This window comes from Bos javanicus, chromosome 22 (assembly GCF_032452875.1).
Source record: "Bos javanicus breed banteng chromosome 22, ARS-OSU_banteng_1.0, whole genome shotgun sequence".
Lineage (NCBI taxonomy): Eukaryota > Metazoa > Chordata > Mammalia > Artiodactyla > Bovidae > Bos > Bos javanicus.
This window is the reverse complement of record NC_083889.1, coordinates 47277490-47295226: the sequence shown is the minus strand read 5'-3', so window position 1 is coordinate 47295226 and position 17737 is coordinate 47277490. Positions and strand designations below refer to the sequence as shown.

At 50.8% G+C, this 17737-nt stretch overlaps 1 protein-coding gene across 22 annotated transcripts in view; it reads left to right on the top strand.

The window, feature by feature from the left end:
- The window catches only part of CACNA1D (calcium voltage-gated channel subunit alpha1 D), a 362663-nt gene that overhangs the window by 262393 nt on the left and 82533 nt on the right, over window positions 1-17737 (top strand). For all 22 annotated transcript variants that reach the window (XM_061396674.1, XM_061396665.1, XM_061396667.1 and 19 more), the window contains 9 exons: window positions 750-897; window positions 3281-3410; window positions 6624-6683; window positions 9330-9436; window positions 11176-11263; window positions 11931-12038; window positions 12125-12177; window positions 13961-14107; window positions 15760-15961. In XM_061396674.1, the coding sequence (XP_061252658.1) occupies window positions 750-897; window positions 3281-3410; window positions 6624-6683; window positions 9330-9436; window positions 11176-11263; window positions 11931-12038; window positions 12125-12177; window positions 13961-14107; window positions 15760-15961 (1043 nt within the window). The remainder of the gene's footprint in view (window positions 1-749; window positions 898-3280; window positions 3411-6623; window positions 6684-9329; window positions 9437-11175; window positions 11264-11930; window positions 12039-12124; window positions 12178-13960; window positions 14108-15759; window positions 15962-17737) is intronic.

Sequence of the window (17737 nt, the reverse complement as noted above, 5' to 3'; positions counted from 1 at the left end):
CTGGGCACACGCAGGGCTGCCGGGGCTGCCGAGGCCAGAGATTCGGTCCCCTTGTGGGCTGGTTAGCTCAGGTTTTTCTCGGGCGGCTTAGGGAACCCAGACACCAGGTGGTGGGGAGAGAACACAGATGTGGAGCAGGGCGCATGCAGCCTGCACTGGGTATCTCTCTAGGAGGCAGCCAGTGGCCAAGACTCACTGGACACTTTCACCTTGACTGGGGACTTGACGGGCTGCTGGAGGGAGGTCCTGTGGAGTCAGGGAGCCTGGGAGACTGTGGGTGTGTGACTTGAAACCCTGCACAGTTTATCAGGATGAAGCTGAGTGTGGAGGTTGCTGGGGAAGCAGCCAGGTGCTGGGGGCTGGCACCTTCACCTGGTGCTGGGGCCTCATTCCCACAAAGGGACACACTCACCAGATGAGAGCGCTTCTCAGCCCCAACCCACACACTATCAGTTCATATTTGGAAGGTTTTGATTAATGTAGCCCACCTTGTGTCCATGGAATGTTCCAGGAAGGAGTAGTGGAGTGGGTTGTCATTCCCTCCTCCAGGGGAATCTTCCCAACCCAGGGATCAAACATGGGTCTCCTGCATTGCAGACAGATTCTTTACATCTGAGCCACCTGGGAAGCCCTGTGTAAGCTGATACACATTGTTTAAGCCACATTTTCATGTGAAATTGAAAATGAGCGTTCAAACACAAATGCAATCCTTATTTCATGCCTATAAAAAAAAAGTATCTCCTTTAAAGTAGGTGAAGAGGAAGAGGAGGAGGAAGAGGATGAACCCGAGGTTCCTGCTGGCCCCCGTCCTCGCAGAATCTCTGAGTTGAACATGAAAGAGAAAATCGCCCCCATCCCGGAAGGGAGCGCTTTCTTCATTCTCAGCAAGACCAACCCGTAAATATCCCCTTTCTAGTCACGTGGCTGCCCCATCTCCCCCGGATCCTGCAGAGTGCTTGAGAGTGGCTGGGGGCCAGGGGTAGGCGGGCAGACAGTGCAAGGGAAGATGGTTCACAGCCCCTTTCTGTGCCTGAGTGTTGAGGCCCCCCGTTCCCCCGACCCCTGTCCTGTTCCAGCTTTGCCTTTGCCCTCTTCATCTCTTCCTGGCCTTCCTGTGCTTGGACAGGGGTATAGGGGGGTGACCAGGCCTTGGGAGAAATGCTATTCCAGACCCCGCTCCCACACGCCCCCACCCTGGGACAGCAATGGTGCAGTCCTGCAGCTCTGGTATTCTGTGGGTCATCACCTGTGAAGCGTTTTCCATCCAAAGGACCCTTTCTTCGTAAGGAAGTCTTTTGCTAAGATGCTGTGGGAGATGAGGGTATTGACCAGCTTCCTGAACCAATCTTCACTCAGAGGCCCAGTGTAGCCGATCACTTTTCCCTATTGAGCTTGATGGCAATGTACCAGTATTGCTCAGTGATAGTTTATAAGTGGTAGCTATTCAGTTCAGCTCCATGATAGCCTGCTTAAAATAGCATTTCTCCTGTTAAAATGATCCAGTGCTTGCCAGGAACCTGGTAATTACTCACAAGTACTCTAAGAGGAAGATGTGTATTTACTAGCTGGTTTCTAGGTTTTAAATCATCTGGGACAGAGTGAAATGCCAGGAGGAATAGATGGCTCCTAGAAAGGTTGCTGGAATTGCAGAAGCAGTTCTGGGCTGTCAGAGGAGAAATCTGTAAATTCTCAAGCTCCAGGGAGACACAGGGAGAGGCAAGGTGGGAACAGTTCTTACGGAGTTGAAGATTAGATAGTAATCTATTTTTTTTATGGTCCATTTTTAAAAATCTTTTTTGAATTTGTTGCAGTATTGCTTCTGTCTTAAGTTTTGACTTTTTGGCCTTGAGGCATGTGGGATCTTACCTCCCTGACCAGGAATTGAACATGCACCCCCTGCGTTGGGAGGCGTAGTCTTAATCACTGAATCTCTAGGGAAGTCCCTGGATGGTAGTTTTTATAGCTCATCATTGTTGAGAGTTTGCATATCTCTTTTAAAAAGTTATTCAGCCTCCTCACTGACCCCTGCAGCTCACTGTGTCTGCTTATACGGGAGGAATGAATTCCATTTGCCCCCAAAGCTTTGAGCACTTCTTGCCCTCACAGCACTGTCAGGCTTTCCCCAGCTGCTGACAGCTTGCCGGCCCTCCAGGGACCACAGCCAGGCATTCAGCAGCCCCAGGGAGAAAAAATGAAACAAGACATCACCTTCATATAAAGTTGACTTCTGGTTTTTAAAGTGGAAAAAACTTTTCAAAGGAAAACCTGCATGTATTCTATAGACAAAAAAACCAACAGTGAAGTTCTGAAGTCAAATACTGAAGTTAAGGGAAGTCAGACATTAACTACACTAAGTAGTCTGGGATGTTGTCGGGGGCATCAGGAGAGGCTCTGACAGCCTGCGGTGCTGTTGTGAGAGTCAGGGCTGGGGTGCTGGGCACGTGCTACCCTCCTTGTTCCATGGGACTGGAGGAGCCTGCGATGGCTCTGCCCCACCGGGTGCAGGGAGACGCTTGTGAGATTCTTACATGATGATGTGACTTCCACTTGACTTTCTCAGAAGCACTTGTTGTGGGTCAGCTGCCCCCAGAATAGCACTTCTGACAGGATGTCCACACAGCAGGAGAGTACACCCAGTCTCTCTCTCCGAGGTCAGGTCAGGATGCAGCCAGCCTGGCTGCTGGGGTCACCCCTGTTCTGTGTGAGTTTCTACGATGAACTCTGACCTCAGTCTCTGTTTCAAGGCAGGAAAAGGGAGCTTCTGGGCTTCATGTTACAGTGGGGAGGTGTCACCATCAGACTTGGATTGGAAATATGCCCTGGTCCCCTACTAGCTGAGTCACCTTTTTGGGGGACTTGCGGGTGGCAATACCATGGGGCTTCTGAGAGTTTAGCTCCCTGACTAGGGATCGATCCCTGGCCCTTGGCAGTGAGAACGCAGAGTCCTAACCACTGGACTGCCAGGGAATTCCCATAGCTGGGTCACCTTAAGAAAGTTCTTTCACAAGCTGAAGCCTCAGTTTGTTCACCTTTAGAAGGGTGGTGTTCCTGCTTTTCAGGATGCAGTGAATGGTCTGTGGGGCTTGTCCACACAGAACCCTCAGGGTTTCAGGGAAAGAATGGTCTGGTGGTTCCAGTTTGCTAGGTGGGGCTTGGGTGGCATAGGGACAACGGTCCTCCACCTGGTCCATCACCATGGAGTGGCCCCAGCGTGCTGAGAGTGCTGGCCTGTGGGCTCGGGCCCTTCCAGGGTTCATCCATGCTGTGGCTCTTCCTGCAGGATCCGCGTGGGCTGCCACAAGCTCATCAACCACCACATCTTCACCAACCTCATCCTCGTCTTCATCATGCTGAGCAGCGCCGCCCTCGCCGCTGAGGACCCCATCCGCAGCCACTCCTTCCGGAACACTGTAAGCCCCCAGCGAGGGTGTCAGGGCGGACCCCCCCACTCCCAGTCAGCGCTGGGCTCGCAGGCAGAGGCCGGTGTCCAGGCAGGGCCTGCAGGGGCTACGAGGGTCAAAGCTCATGTGGGCCCCTCCTTCCCCTGAAGGCATTTTATGCTGCAGATTTGTCAGTGCCAGAGAGATTTTTTTGTTATGGGCACAAACCTTTATTGAATCATATATTTTACACCTCATTTCAGATACTCTGCAGTAACAGTGTATTCAGGAGCCGTGCTTCTCTGCATCGCTGCCGACATTTTGATTCCTCTTTTCCCCTCCTCAAATTCATGTGCACACCTGTTTTGAGGTTTCCTGCTTGTGGCAGCATCCAGCAGAGAGAAAAGAAAATTGAAACCTGGTGTGTCACATGCCTAGGGGGCTCTTACTTGGGGTTGGCAGGAAGACTTATATGGACTCAGATTCACACAGCTACTGTTACTGATGAGAAATACAAGTCAGGGAGATGGCAGATGGGGACCTGAGGCATTCAGCGGAGAAGAATGAAGCCTAGGTTAGTTTGGGCCAGTAGGTGGCTTTTCAAAGAGAAGAGAGGGTTTAATCTTCTATTATTAATCAGTTTTCAAAGTTCAGGGCTGACTCCCTTGCCTGGCATCTGTGTTGGGCAGAGACTGGTACCTAAGTCAGTTCTTGCCTGGGCAGGTCAGTCTCAGCAGGTCAGCCATAAGCACTGAGAGCAATCCAGAGGCAAGACAGCTTCACAAGACGGTAGCCTGTGGACTGCCAGGCCTTGATGCTGTAGCGCAGTTTCAGCTGACCTCCCAGAAAGCCGCCCGGGGAGGCAGGCCCACCAGTGTGCGAGGCTGTCAGGGGTTGCTGCCTTGCCCTTGTGGTGCCTCTTTCTGTACAAGAGACTTTTGAGATTTGTGGATTTAGACAAGTCACCAGATCAGTGCCCCATGACTTCAGTTGTGACAACCAAGCCCTGTGCTGTCTTTCCATTTCCTGTGCTTTTGGTTTGAAGCCTGGCAAACCCAATCTCTGAGACTGATGAGATAATGGGCATCCTGATATGAAGATGAAAAGATCTTCCCCTCAAAGCGTGGCTGGGTGACGTAAAGATGGAGCCCTGAGCCTGTCTCAACCTGTACCCAGGGGTTACAGCTTTTGTTAAGGTTCCTGAGGTCTCTATCTAAATGCTCAGATGGAATAAAGCACAACAGGGTGTCATCAGTTCCATCATAAAGATGAGACACAGAGAGGGAAAGCTGTTTCGGGAAAAAGTACCATTGTGTGACAGACTAGGTCACAAACTGATCCTAGAACACAGATTGACCAAGAGTTTGTTTACCTGCAGGCCTCATATTCTAGTTTTTATTGTAATTACTTCCCCATGGGTTTATTTCCCTGCTGCCTTTTCCAAGAAATGTTATTGTTCTTTTTAAATAGATGTTCACATGAATGTGTGTCTTGCTTTTAAAAATATTGCACTGTTTATATTTGACTGTGGTCAGAACAGTTAGCATGAGCTTTTCCTTAACAAATTCTTAAGGATACAAGACAGTATCCTTAGTTCTGAGTACCATGTTGGACAGCAGATCTCCAGAGCTTACTCACCTTATGTGGGGAACTTTATGCCCATGTCCACCTGCCCCAGCCCTAACAATCACCCTTCTGCTTTCTGTCTGTGAGTTTGATTACCTTAGATACATCATATAACTGAGATCTAGCAGCGGGTTTTTTTTTTTTTTTTTAACCTTAGCTGAGTTATTAGTGAAAAAGAAAAAGTAGGCAGAGTGAACAGAGAGCAACCTGAGTCCGAGAGCCTTGCCCCTCGGTACCAGGCCGGGTTGTTGGCTTGCCAGAAGCTGTGTGTTTCTTGGTGCCCCACCCGCTTTCAACACACACAGAAACCTGCTGTGACCTTGGAGGGGATAAGGGTGAGGGACAGGGCTCCTTGTGGGCGGCCTCCGTGGTGTCCTGCGAAAGACCTTTAATTGGCTGGACAGAAACACAGTTATACCAGAAGTGTTCCAGCAAAATTTATAAATCCCCAAATGGAAGCAGTTTGGAAAATGAATAATGCTGTCTGAAGAGAGAACTTCGGGGAGGACAGCTGGCCTTTGAAGCAGAGGTTCTCGTCTTAGTCTCATAGCAGTGAGGACTCCCCTGGGGTGGGTCCCACATGCACACAGCAGGGCCCAGGGCTCTCGACCAGCATCTCAAAGGCCTGGCCCCATGCCAGTGATGCAGAGACTGGCCGCCTGGCCTGAGCAGCTGCCTCTGTTCTCAGCATCCGCATCTGGGAAATGAACGGAGTCGGCCTGAGTGGGCTCCACGGGTTACCTTCCAGCGCTGGTCTCTTTTGTTCCCCCAAACTGTACAGCCCAGTTGTCGTGAAGATAAGCAGCCAAGGTGGCCGATTCCACTGGAGGGTCCCAGCTGCCCTGTGCGTGGCTGAGGACTTCCTGTGAGCCTCCTTAGTTGAGGCCTGCTGCCGTCCACCTGCCCTCCCTCCTGCCCCCCAGATCTGTGGAGAAGCAGGGACCCTAGAAGGGGAGACAGGACTGCAGCGGCTATAATGTCGGTGGTATTTGGGGGAGTGCTGATAAAATGGGCCCAGCAAGGAGAAAACCTGCCTTGAGGGAGAGAGTGCAGCGTTAGACACAGAGCAGCGGGCGGGTGGAAGAGGATCAGTGAAACTCTTCCTTGCAGATTTATCCAGCCCGGCGCGTCAGTGGAGGAAGGTGTTGGCTCCCTGACTGAATGGGTGGGAATTAGAAGGGGACACAAGACCCCCTTTGATGCCACTTATACCTTTGTTTACATTTTCCCTCCAATCTGAAGCTCAGCAGGAGGGCAGCGTATTTCATTCTACCAAAAGGGCAGTTAAGGATCTAAAATGTGTGTGAGACTAATTAATCTGACACCACAAGTATCTTATCAGCATCGTGTGCCGATGAACAAAGGTTATTAATAAAACACTTTGCTAAGTGAGCCTCTGCTGCCCAGAACACAGGGCTGGGAGGGGAGTCAGCAAGAGTGGTCACAGGAGGTAAGTGTGCCCAGAGCTCTGATGGACCGAGTGGGGCCCTTGGAGCATCTCTGCACTTCCCTCCAGGGTGACAGGCTCCTCCCGGGATGACGGGTCTCTGAGCGAATGTGGGCTGTCGGGAGTTGTCCAGATGCCATTTTCTCATCTCCACGTGTTGTGCCTTGCAGATACTGGGTTACTTTGACTATGCTTTCACAGCCATCTTTACTGTTGAAATCCTGTTGAAGGTAACGGCTTTTTCATGGATCCTTGCATACTCTAACGCAGCAGTAGCAATAACGCTGGCAATTCTTTGTTTACCTTCCAGATGCTAGGTTATGCAGATTATGTCTTCACTGGTACTTTTGCATTTGAGATCGTTTTAAAGGTAACAGGTATCACAGGAGTGTGTTTCAGGGGCCTGCTCCTGTGTGTGACACATGGCCAAGACACGTGACGTGCTTTTGGCTATTTTCAGTTTTTGTCCTCTGTGATCAACCTCTACTTTTTTTTTTTTTTTTAAATCAAAGGATTTTTTTTCCTGTAACCATTCAACCTTTTGTTGCTGTTTCTTCAAAAAACCTTTGAATGCATGTGGGAGCTACTTTGGCTTCCTAATAGTGATTGGGAATTACATTTTGCTCCTTTTTTTAGTATCTTCTGAAATTTGTCACCTGACAACCGGCCCAGTGCTGTGTGTGAACTTTCTTCCACCCTTCCTGACCTCGAAGTCAGAGGAAACGCCTTCCTCTTACAGAGGAAGCGTCTCTCTCGTTTCTTTGACTGCATTATGTTTCCAGTGCCCGGAAATAGTAACACACTATTTTCTTGCAACAAGATTTGCAAGATACCATGGGTCTCTCTGTGTTAAGATATATATGTTTTAATGGATGGGCTTACATTTACACAAACAAAAAGAGCACCCTCTGGACAGGGTGCCCAGAATGTACTGCCCATGCATGAGCTGCCAGTCGCCATTGCTGCATGTGGTTTGCGTCCTGGTTTTGAAGGCCACCTTGGGTGACCCAGCCTCCATTTCTATGGACTCGGAAGTCTGGAGACCCACAGCGGACATCCCAGAACCCCAGACTTGCCCAGGGGTGTGCATCCTTGAAGTCCTGGGACAGTGTGGCCTGCAGCATCTCCTGGTGGGGAGACCCTCAGGGATATGGGGACTTCTAACCACAAGTTTCTTTAAACCATGTTGGGGTTTTTGTGTATGCATCTCAGGACAAAAAAAAAAAAAAGTATTTTCATGTAGACTACCATGGAACTTGGGCTCTTTACAAAATCTTCTGTAAAATAAAACCTCAGTTAACATTCCAGGCAATAGAGTAGTTACTTTTTGTCCTTCTCTCTCTCTCTCTCTTTTTTTTTTTTTTTGGCTAATGAAAATATTAGCACAGTACTGACCAACCAACCTCTGTTTAAACCTTTGTTAAAAATCTTCTAGATGTTTGAGTTCATTTTCCTGCCATCAGGAATGTGGTTGAATGTGGTCTGAAGTGAGATGCTGCCTGGATCGGTGAGCAGATTCTACCACCGCCTCCATGGTGACGGGCATCGCAGCTGAAGGCTCAGGGTGTGGGGTGCAGCAGTGCCCACCTGGCCTGTGCTCCATCCCAGGTTTTCTTTTTTGGTGATTCGCCATCTCCTCAGACTGAATTTGGAAATGTCATCCTTAGCCTGTTAGCCTGGTTAATTGAGATTTTATTTTCCTTTCCACATTTTTAAGTTGTTCAGTGAAGTGGCTTTCAGGGCAAAGAGATACAGGTTTATTTAAAAGAAAAAAACCCTCACAATTACTACTTTTCACTTTCTATGTATTTGCCCCAGTGACTTAAATCTTCCAAATCAATCCTCATTTTGAAGAAATCTTAGAGAGTGGAAAATAAGCTAAAACAAGAGGGATTCCGAAAGTGGAGAATCTCTGAGAAGCAGCTGACATTGAAAGGGTGGTTCCTGACAGCCTGGGGAAGGTTTGAAAGGCTGTTTGGTTACTGGGTTACATTTGAAGTGGGCTTTTTGTTGTAGTTTGTGGGTCAAAGAGGATTGATTATTGGCAGTAACATGTGGTCTAGTATGATTAACTCCCAGCTCTTCCTCTCCTGTACTTATCTGAAAATTCCCCCATCTTTTTAAAAAATAAGCAGTAACTCCATGTGTTTTTCAGTTTTTTCTCTGGGGCATTTCCTCACTAAGCTCCTTACTTAGGAAGCTCAGTGAGCACCTGCAGTGTGGGCTCCGGGCACTTGCGGCGTGGCTTAGAGAGCAGATGAGGTACTCGTGGCAGCTTCTGAGCCCCACTTGGCATGTGCCAGCGTAGCTGGACTTGCAGGAGCCCTTGGAAAAGGACAGATCACTCGGGACTGTTAAGAGCAGTATGGGGCCTGGGGAAATGAAGTCAGTGTCTTTGTCAACTGTGTGTGTGAGGCCAGGGCTCCGGCACTTCTAGCCCCACTGAGAAGCCTGAGTTGGAGCAACATGGGCTGTGCTGGCATCTCAGAGGGGCTGGAACCAGAGTTTTATGGGGAAGCCAGGTTGTCTGGGCAGCGATTGCATCCTGAGAAACCTGGTCATGTGGACCACCCCGAGACAGAGCCTTTGGACGTGCCAGTGATATAATCATATTTGAAATTTGTCATCGCCATAACGAAGTCCCAGTTGGTGTGTTCTTTTAAAATGTGTTGGGAATCAACTGCCCTTTTTTCATTTTTGAACAAAGCATTTGGTTATTACTCGGCCCTGTTGCTTTGCGTTTCTGGCTTCCTAACCCACACTTGTTCATAAAGTCATACTTTGCTCAAGATTTTGTAAAGAGCCCAGGTTTCTTTTCCCCTGGAAAGAAAAACAAAGAGAAAAAAACACTAAATCACTTACGATTCTGCTCACAGATGATGACCTTTGGCGCTTTCCTCCACAAAGGCGCTTTCTGCAGGAACTACTTCAACTTACTGGATATGCTGGTTGTTGGGGTGTCTTTGGTGTCATTTGGGATCCAGTAAGTATTCTGTGTGTGTGTGTGTGTGTGTACACAGGACTGTTGGGCAGGCAGGTCTATGTGAGGGGCTTCCCTGGTGACTCAGATGGTAAAGAATCTTCCTGCAATACAGGAGACCCAGTTTCAATCCCTAGGTCAGGAAGATCCCCTGGAGAAGGGAATGGCAACCCACTCCAGTATTCTTGCCTGGAGAATTCCATGGATAGAGGATCCTGGAGGGTAACAGTCCGTGGGGTGGCACAGAGTCAGACACAACTGAGTGACTAACGCTTTTATAAACTGAACTGGCGTTCAGTTAACTGGAAAGCTTAATTTGTACCCACACCAGAAAGCATTGTGACAGCGCATGCTTCCTTGTGCTTCTGTTTTTCTGTTTATGCCATTTGCTGGGCTGTGCTCACTATTCTCTGATTTTTTTGTTTTGTTTTCAAAAGAGGGTGAGGGAAGTCTGAACTAGGAGGGAGGGCAGCTGGGCTCTAGCCTGGGTTCTCGGTGGGCTCTTCAGGTCCTGGGGGGCCTCCTTTCCTGAGATCTCCATTCCACTTCTGAACAGGAAGGGTAGTACGAGGTGGCCTCTTTAGCCCTTCTAGCTGGAGGATCAAAGGCTTCTTTGCTGTCCAGGATAAATCTGCTGCTGTGACCCTTTTCTTCCAGTCTCTAAAAGTTTTATCTGGGAAGGGCAAAGCTGCAAGTTAGAGCCTCGGGGCCTTTCCATGGCGTTGAGTGATTTCTAGTGGGGAATAGCCGCAGCTTGCCGTATCTGGGGGCGTGGGGCAGAGGCTCCAGTGGGAGCGTCTGGGGGCGGGGGGGCTTGCTTTCCTGTGGACTTCAAAGCACTTCTGCTTGGGTGCTGACCACCATTTTCTCCATAGAAGAGCCCTGTGTGCACACGGCCTCTGAACTAAAGGTGAATAAGAGGCTCTGTCCCCATCAGAAGATGAGGACCCCTGCCGAAGCTGCCCTGTGCTAACCCTCTCCCTCACCTCCCTTCAGTGCCCAGTGTGGGGAGCCGTGTAGCCGTAGCCTAAACGGACATTCTCACGAGTATCTCTGCAGCTCCCGGGGGCTCCCGGCTGTGCCTGGCTCTCCGCCCCCACCCACTGCCTGCTGAGAGCTCGTGCTGCGGCCACACTCAGCCACCTGCCATTCTCCACCAGCCGCAGCCTCCCTTCTAGGGCCTGAGCAGGTGCTGCCCCCCTCGGCTGGAGCCCCTTCCCTGTTTGTCTAGGTAATTCCATCACCCCCAGGTACTCACCTGGCTATCATCTCCAGGGCGCCTTCCCAGAGCCCCACCGAGGCATGCTCCCCTGGCTGCCTTCCCTCTGTTGCCACTCCTGCACATTGGCTTGCAGTTGCCCATCTCTCCCACCCAGCAGCAGCCTCCTTGAAGGCCAGGGAAGCCCAGCATCAGAGCAGCACAGCAGGGCCTCCAAACTTAGAAAACCAAACCAGCACAACCCAGCCAGGTCACACCTAGAGTAGACATCAGGTGGGAAGAACCAGGCGCACCCAGAGTCGCATCTCTGCTGCATCAGCTGTGTGACTCAGGGCTCCGTGAGTTCTGATCCAGGACTGTGGTGGAGTATGGATGGGAAGGAGTAGACCCGTCCTCCTGTGGGGAGAGATTGGCTCTGCTCCTTGGGGTCCCACCATCATCGCACTGCAGTGAAATCATCTCGCAGCATTTTACCGACTGTGATACACTCTGCTTGCTTTCTTTCCTCTGCTCTTTCCCTTAGATCCAGTGCCATCTCTGTTGTGAAGATTCTGAGGGTCCTAAGGGTCCTGAGGCCTCTCAGGGCCATCAACAGAGCGAAAGGACTTAAGGTTCGGATTCCTCCCCAGGCTGGACTAGCTTTGGTCAGGGTTAGCTGTCATCATCGACTTTCCTGGGCTGGAGCTTGGCTGAGGCCTGATGGATTTTTCAAGTGGGTTTTGGCTTAGAAAGAACATTTCTAGTCAATGAGGCTACCCCTCCCAAGTGCTGGTAGCATTTTAAAAATTGCTATTTTAAAATTTTTGTTAATTTAAAATATTTTTCTTTATCTGACTACTGTCATACTTTATTACTTTTTTTCATTATAAATAGTATTCCTTTGGGTATAGTTCAGTCTTTAGCTCTGTTCTTAGGGAGTTTGTACAAAAGGCCAGAGGGTTAACATTTTCCCAAGTCATCTTATGGGGTACATAAGAAGGGCTTGTGTGCCAGCTACTGCTGTGCCCCATGGCTCTTCTTCTACCCTAAGCTCACTGCTTTCAAGGAAACCAAGGAGCAGCTGCTTACAGGGCGTCCCTCCCAAGTGGCCACGATGCACTGAGGGGAGCTCGCCATAGATCACTACCTGCAAGGCAAGGCATAGAGGACTGTCAAGTAGGAAACGCATAGAAAAATGCACGTAATCATAGAAAATCTTGGCTGGTATTAGTTCACCCTGCGGCTAAAATAGCACAGGCAAGTAACAGCCCCCTGTCCGCTCCCCGCCCCTTTCCCCAGCATGTGGTCCAGTGTGTCTTCGTGGCCATCCGGACGATTGGCAACATCATGATCGTCACCACGCTCCTCCAGTTCATGTTCGCCTGCATCGGGGTCCAGCTCTTCAAGGTACAGGGCAGGGCCCTTGAGCACGGAGCCGAGCCCGTCTCTTCAGGGGGAACCAGAGTTTGACTGCCTGTCTGTTTTGTGTCCAGGGAAAGTTCTATCGCTGCACAGACGAAGCCAAAAGTAACCCCGAAGAGTGCAGGTGAGTGTCCTGACCGTTGTTGCTCTGTAGCCGCTTGGTCGCGTCAGACTCTTCATGATCCCAGAGACTGTAGCCCACCAGGCTCCTCTGTCCAGGGGGTTCTCCAGGCAAGAATACTGGAGTCGGTTGTCATTTCCTTCCCAGACCAGGGGTCAAACTCATGTCTTTTACATTGGCAGACAGATTCTTTACCATTGAGCCGCCCAGGAAGCCTGTCCTGAACGTGGGAGTGGGGAATTCGGAAGAACAGATAGAGAGCTTCAAGGATTTGTTCATATTTAGTGTCTCTGAAGGTTTTGTTGTAGAGGACAAGAGTCCTGAGAGCTCAGCTCATAGCTGGAAAGATGGAGGAGTTGGTTTTGAGGTGAAATTCACAGAACATAAAATTGACCTCTTCACACTGCACAGTTCAGTGGCATTTCATACAGCCCTATTGTGCTACGAGCGACACCTCAGGCCGGTTCCGGAGCTTTTGATCACCCCTAAAGAATGGACACATGAGGAGCTCCCCATCTTCCCCAGTGCTAAGACTCCACACTCCCGATGCAGGAGGCTCGGGTTTATGTTCGTTCCCTGATCAGCAAACTAGATGCTGCAACTAAGAACTGGTGCGGCCAAATAAATTTTTTGTTTTGTTTTGTTTTAAAAAGAAAAGAAGCAAAGATTCCTTATATTTTAAAAAAGAGAGCGAATGGACTGATGACTTTTGATGTTTGGTGTAGAATCAGTAAACTGAAGGATGGGCACTAAAACTTACAATAACAATTAGCTCTCCCTACAGCCATGTATCCAAGTTTTTCCTCAAACCAGAACTCAGAGCTCAACCTGCCGGGAGTCCAGGATTGGCCGCCTCTGCTGACTTAAGTCCCAGGCTGCTTCTCCCCACGTGCTCCCCTCACCTGCCTTTTGGTCTCGTTTTCATTCACAGTAATGGTGACAGGAGAGAGCAGGTGGTGAATACTCATTCCTCTTGCTCCAGCTCATGCACCTGACTCTGAAGGCAGACACGGAACCACAGCCTGAAGTGCTGAGACCTTAGCGTAGATGTTCTTGTGTCCCCGTCCTGAGATGTCGCCAGCCACGGCTGGGCCGCTTGCACTGGGGGCTCACTGGGCACTTCTTTTCAGCGGTCAGGGCTCTCAGAGAGTTATCTGACTGCCGTGTGACTGTGGCTGTGGGCTTTGGGGGCCCTGTTCACACTGTGGGTTGGGGGGGTCCCCATGGAGGTGACAGCATGGAAGCCTTCCCGTCCCTCACTATGTCAGCCTCCTCTTCTGTGGAACAAAGGGGCTGGAACCCTTCCAGAAGTGAAATTGTATGAGAAATACTGTGTGCCAGCAATTACAGAATTCTTTTGGAAAGAAAGCTGGGAATATTGCTACTATCAGAAAAGGAATTCAATTAAAACTAAGACAGAGATAAGAGGAGGCCTGGGCTGGTTTCCCAGAGCTGTGGAATTCTGCACGGCCAAAGCTCTTGGTTCTTCATTGCACACTTGGAGCCCATTGTAGGAGAGATGGTTCTTGTTCAGTAGTTCTCCTTTGTGATCAGGCATGTGCTAGGTGTCTGCTTGGTAGCTCTGGAGAATACTCGTTTAACTGGTTATTTGAACCGAAGAGTAGACTAAACACAGGCCAGGATATGGAGAAGGGCAGCCTGTGCTGTGCTCAGAGCTGTGGCCTGGCTGTGGACCGAGCGGGATGGTGCCCGGGGTTGCAGAGGGATTGGCGTGTCATCCCATTCCATGTCCAGCTTGGGTGACCCCACCTCTTTTCCTATCTAGGGGGCTCTTCATCCTCTACAAGGATGGGGATGTTGATAGTCCTGTGGTCCGTGAGAGGATCTGGCAAAACAGTGATTTCAACTTTGACAACGTCCTCTCGGCTATGATGGCTCTGTTCACAGTCTCCACGTTCGAGGGCTGGCCCGCGTGAGTACCAGGACCATGTGTCTCCTAGGGATGCCCCTGCTGCTTCGAAAGCACCCTGGGCTGAGCCGTCTCTCCTGGAGCGAGTCCTGTTGCTTTTCTCCAGCTTTGCAGGCCTCTTCTCTGACTTTGTAACTTTGGGCCACTTAGCAGTCACTTCCTGATGCACAGGGCTCCGCTGTCTGATTCGGTGAATGATTCACCTCTATGGGCAGCTGCCAGGACTCTCAGATTTGAGAAGCTGGGATGGGGTGAGGGGGGCATCCCTGGATGGGAATGGGGAATCCCCAGAGGCCTTTTTCAGGCCAGCCCCTGTGTCGCCCCATCAGTGAAGCCATTACGCTGTCCTAGAGAGGCCCTTGATTGTGTCCCGGGCTGTCCGTTCACTCCGAGTCCTAATACATACCGGCGTGTCATGTCTTTCACTGATGCACTCACTCGGTTGTTCATGAAATGTGCTCTTGATGTTAGCTGTCCGCAGCACACTGTATTAAGCCCCGTGGAAGGAACGGAGCTGTCTAGACATGGTTCCCCCTTTCAAAGCCCGCATGTAGTCAGTGTCCTCAGCCAAGCCAGGCAGGAGAGACCTGGTGCATCAGTGACATGTAGCACGGGGCCCTGAGGAGTGACTTGGGTTTTGACGGGTGGAGTAAGAAAAGGGGAGGGAAGTAGAATACAAAAGGAGAGTCTCTTACACGTTTCTTGTTCTCTGCTCTCTGATGGCACCCCAGCTCCTGCCACCAGAATATACATACACTGGTGGTGTTCTGCATGTCAAGTTGTCATGCCCAGAGGAGCTGTGCAGGGTGGACGGGCTGGCAGGACTCTGGATGTGTGGAGTACCTGCAGAATAAAAGGACACTTGGATGGGGCTTGGCCCTGGGGGAGGGGAGCATGGGGTGAGAGCTTGCACTCTCAGAGGCACTGGCTGTGGCCTCAGATTTTAAACATGTCACTTTAGCAAATCTGATGGCAGGAAAATGAATGAGCTTGGGGCTCAAGGCAGATGGGCTCCACTCTGAGTCTGCCCCCCAGGACCTTGACCTTGACCTTGGACACTGAGACCCCTCCCTGAGCTTCTGTGAGACAGGACTGCAGTGTGTCCACCTTTCCAGTTGGACGCACAAGCATCCAGCACAGGGCGGCGTGCAGTTAGTCCTCGGAGAGGCTGCGTCTGCATGGGAATGGGCGTGAATCGAACTGGAGGCTGCTGCAGTAATCTCCCCTCCTTCTGCTCAGAGTTCTGCTTGGCACGTATTTCACGGTAGTGCCTGTTTCAGTTTGGGGAACCTCTTGTAGTTCTTTGGAATTGCCCTGGCTGCTTACTTGTGCTCTCGTGTTTATAGCTTTCCGTTCCACCAAAGACTTGCGTGTGATGTTCTTCCTCTCTTCTGTCTGCGACTAGGAAGGAGCATTATTCAATACTTGTAAATCTTTCTTGGTTCTCAGAGCAATCAGTTCACAAATACATCCCAGGTGCTCCCTCCTCCCCCAGGTGCTGGGCTGCCTGGCCTGATGCTCAGGAGGCTTCCTGGGGGACCACCGTGTATCCAGGGCACTTGGGGTGGGCTCCTAGTGAGGGCTCCCACTGTCAGTGCCCCCAGAGGCACTCAGAAGGCAGTGGGGCTGGTGCTGACTGGTTCTCTGCTCTCCAGGTTGCTGTACAAAGCCATCGATTCGAACGGAGAGAATGTGGGCCCCATCTACAACTACCGTGTGGAGATCTCCATCTTCTTCATCATCTACATCATCATTGTCGCATTCTTCATGATGAACATCTTCGTGGGCTTCGTCATCGTCACATTTCAGGAGCAGGGAGAGAAAGAGTATAAGAACTGTGAGCTGGACAAAAATCAGGTTAAAGTCACACACTGTTTGGGCTTCCGTCCCTTGAGTTAAAGAGGACTGATCTCTCTTTTGATGGCTTTCCCCACGTGCAGAGCAGGGTGCCCACCTGCTCTCTGCCCCTGGGGCTCAGGCCCTGCTCAGAGCATACTCTCAGCCAATCTGAGTCATCAGTATTGAGAGTTAGTTACCCAGAGACAGATGAGGCGGTAATTTTTAAATTTACCCCCACATGTGGGTGAGAAGCCAGAATACCTTGGCCGCCTTGTGTGGTCATGACCTACCTGTAACAGCTCAGCGTCATGCAGGGTGGTGTGGCTTGGGGACAGAGAACACCCCCTGATACTCGCACAGTCCCTGGCGGGGCATAGCCTTGACTTTGTCAACCTTGGGTCTGTTGACCCTGGAGGCTGGATAATTCTCTCTGTTGTGCTTCCTGTGCATGGTTTAGAAGCATCACTGGCCTCTACCCACTAGATTCCAGCAGCACCTTCTGCACCGCCCCCCATTCTGCACTGTTTTTGGCAAGAACCAAAAACATCTTCAGACATTGTCAAATGTCCCCTGGTTGAGAACCACTGACTTAGAAGGAAGTACCCTCTCACAGCACAGGGAAAGTTACTAACTTTAACCTTGAGACCAAGATTGCACTGGAACCACTCTCTCTTGACCCTGCACCTCGTTTTAACCAAGCTGACAGACATGGGGGCCTTTGGCTCTGCTTGCTTGATGATGTGAGAGGGCTGGGAGACTGGGTCTGGTCGTATTCTCCCTGAACCTGCTCTGTGACTGTGGGTGCTTCCCCCCTCCTGTCTGGGTTAGCTCCCTTATCTCTTTTAAATTGAGGACATTAACGAGTTAACTTTCAGCCCTGAAAAGTAGTCTGTGAGATGGAGATTGTGTTTTGGGAGTTTCCCCCAGGCCCTCTATCAGTAGCCATCTCTGATGATTACATAGTGAGCAAGGGTCATATGCCAGCCCGGGCTTCCTGGGGGGAAGTGGCCATGCGTGGTGAGACCGTCTGTCTCGGGCTATAGCATCCCCGCCAGGGGAAACACGAGGACTGCCGGGTTTTCAGGGAGATGTCACTCTCGTCAGGTGCGCCTGCAGATTGTATCAGCCACAGTCTGAGGGAGGCCTGGCTCAGCTCTTCACCCTCCTGACCACCGCCAAGGAAGAAGAGCGTCAGGGCAGGACCCAAGCAGCAGCCGAGCTCAAACTAGGTCACCACAAGGTCCCAAAGAGGCTCCGATCAGGGGTCCCAAGAGGCAGTATGTGAGGTCACAGCAGAGCCAGGCCTTGGATGGAGAGGAGCCTGTCCAAAGTCAGAATCCAGAGACAGAGCCGAGAATAGGGGTCAGTGAGGGCCAAGGAGCCAGGAGGGTCTGATGCTGAGCTGCAGGCTTTCGAGGCTGGAGGCTCCTCTGTGCTGGCTGCACGCGGTGCACTGTCTCGGCCCCCATGTGAGTGCCTGGGGCAGTGCCCTGGCTGTCATCACAGACCATGTCCTGGGGTTCTGAGATGAACTCAACGAGCTCCTGAGCCTCATAAGTTCTCAGCAGACACTCAGCTCACTCACCACTAGATGCTCAGGGTTAACACCCTCGCTTCTCCTTCTGGGTGATGTCTTATGTGGGACCTCCAGTCTCAGGGAATCAGCCCAGCCCCTCTGATTCTTGAGGATTTCCTTGCCTCTCATTACTTGGCTTCTTTTCCTGGGCAGGAGAATTCCACCATTCCAGCATTGAGGAATGGCAGGCAGAGATGGGGATCAAGGCCTTGCATCTC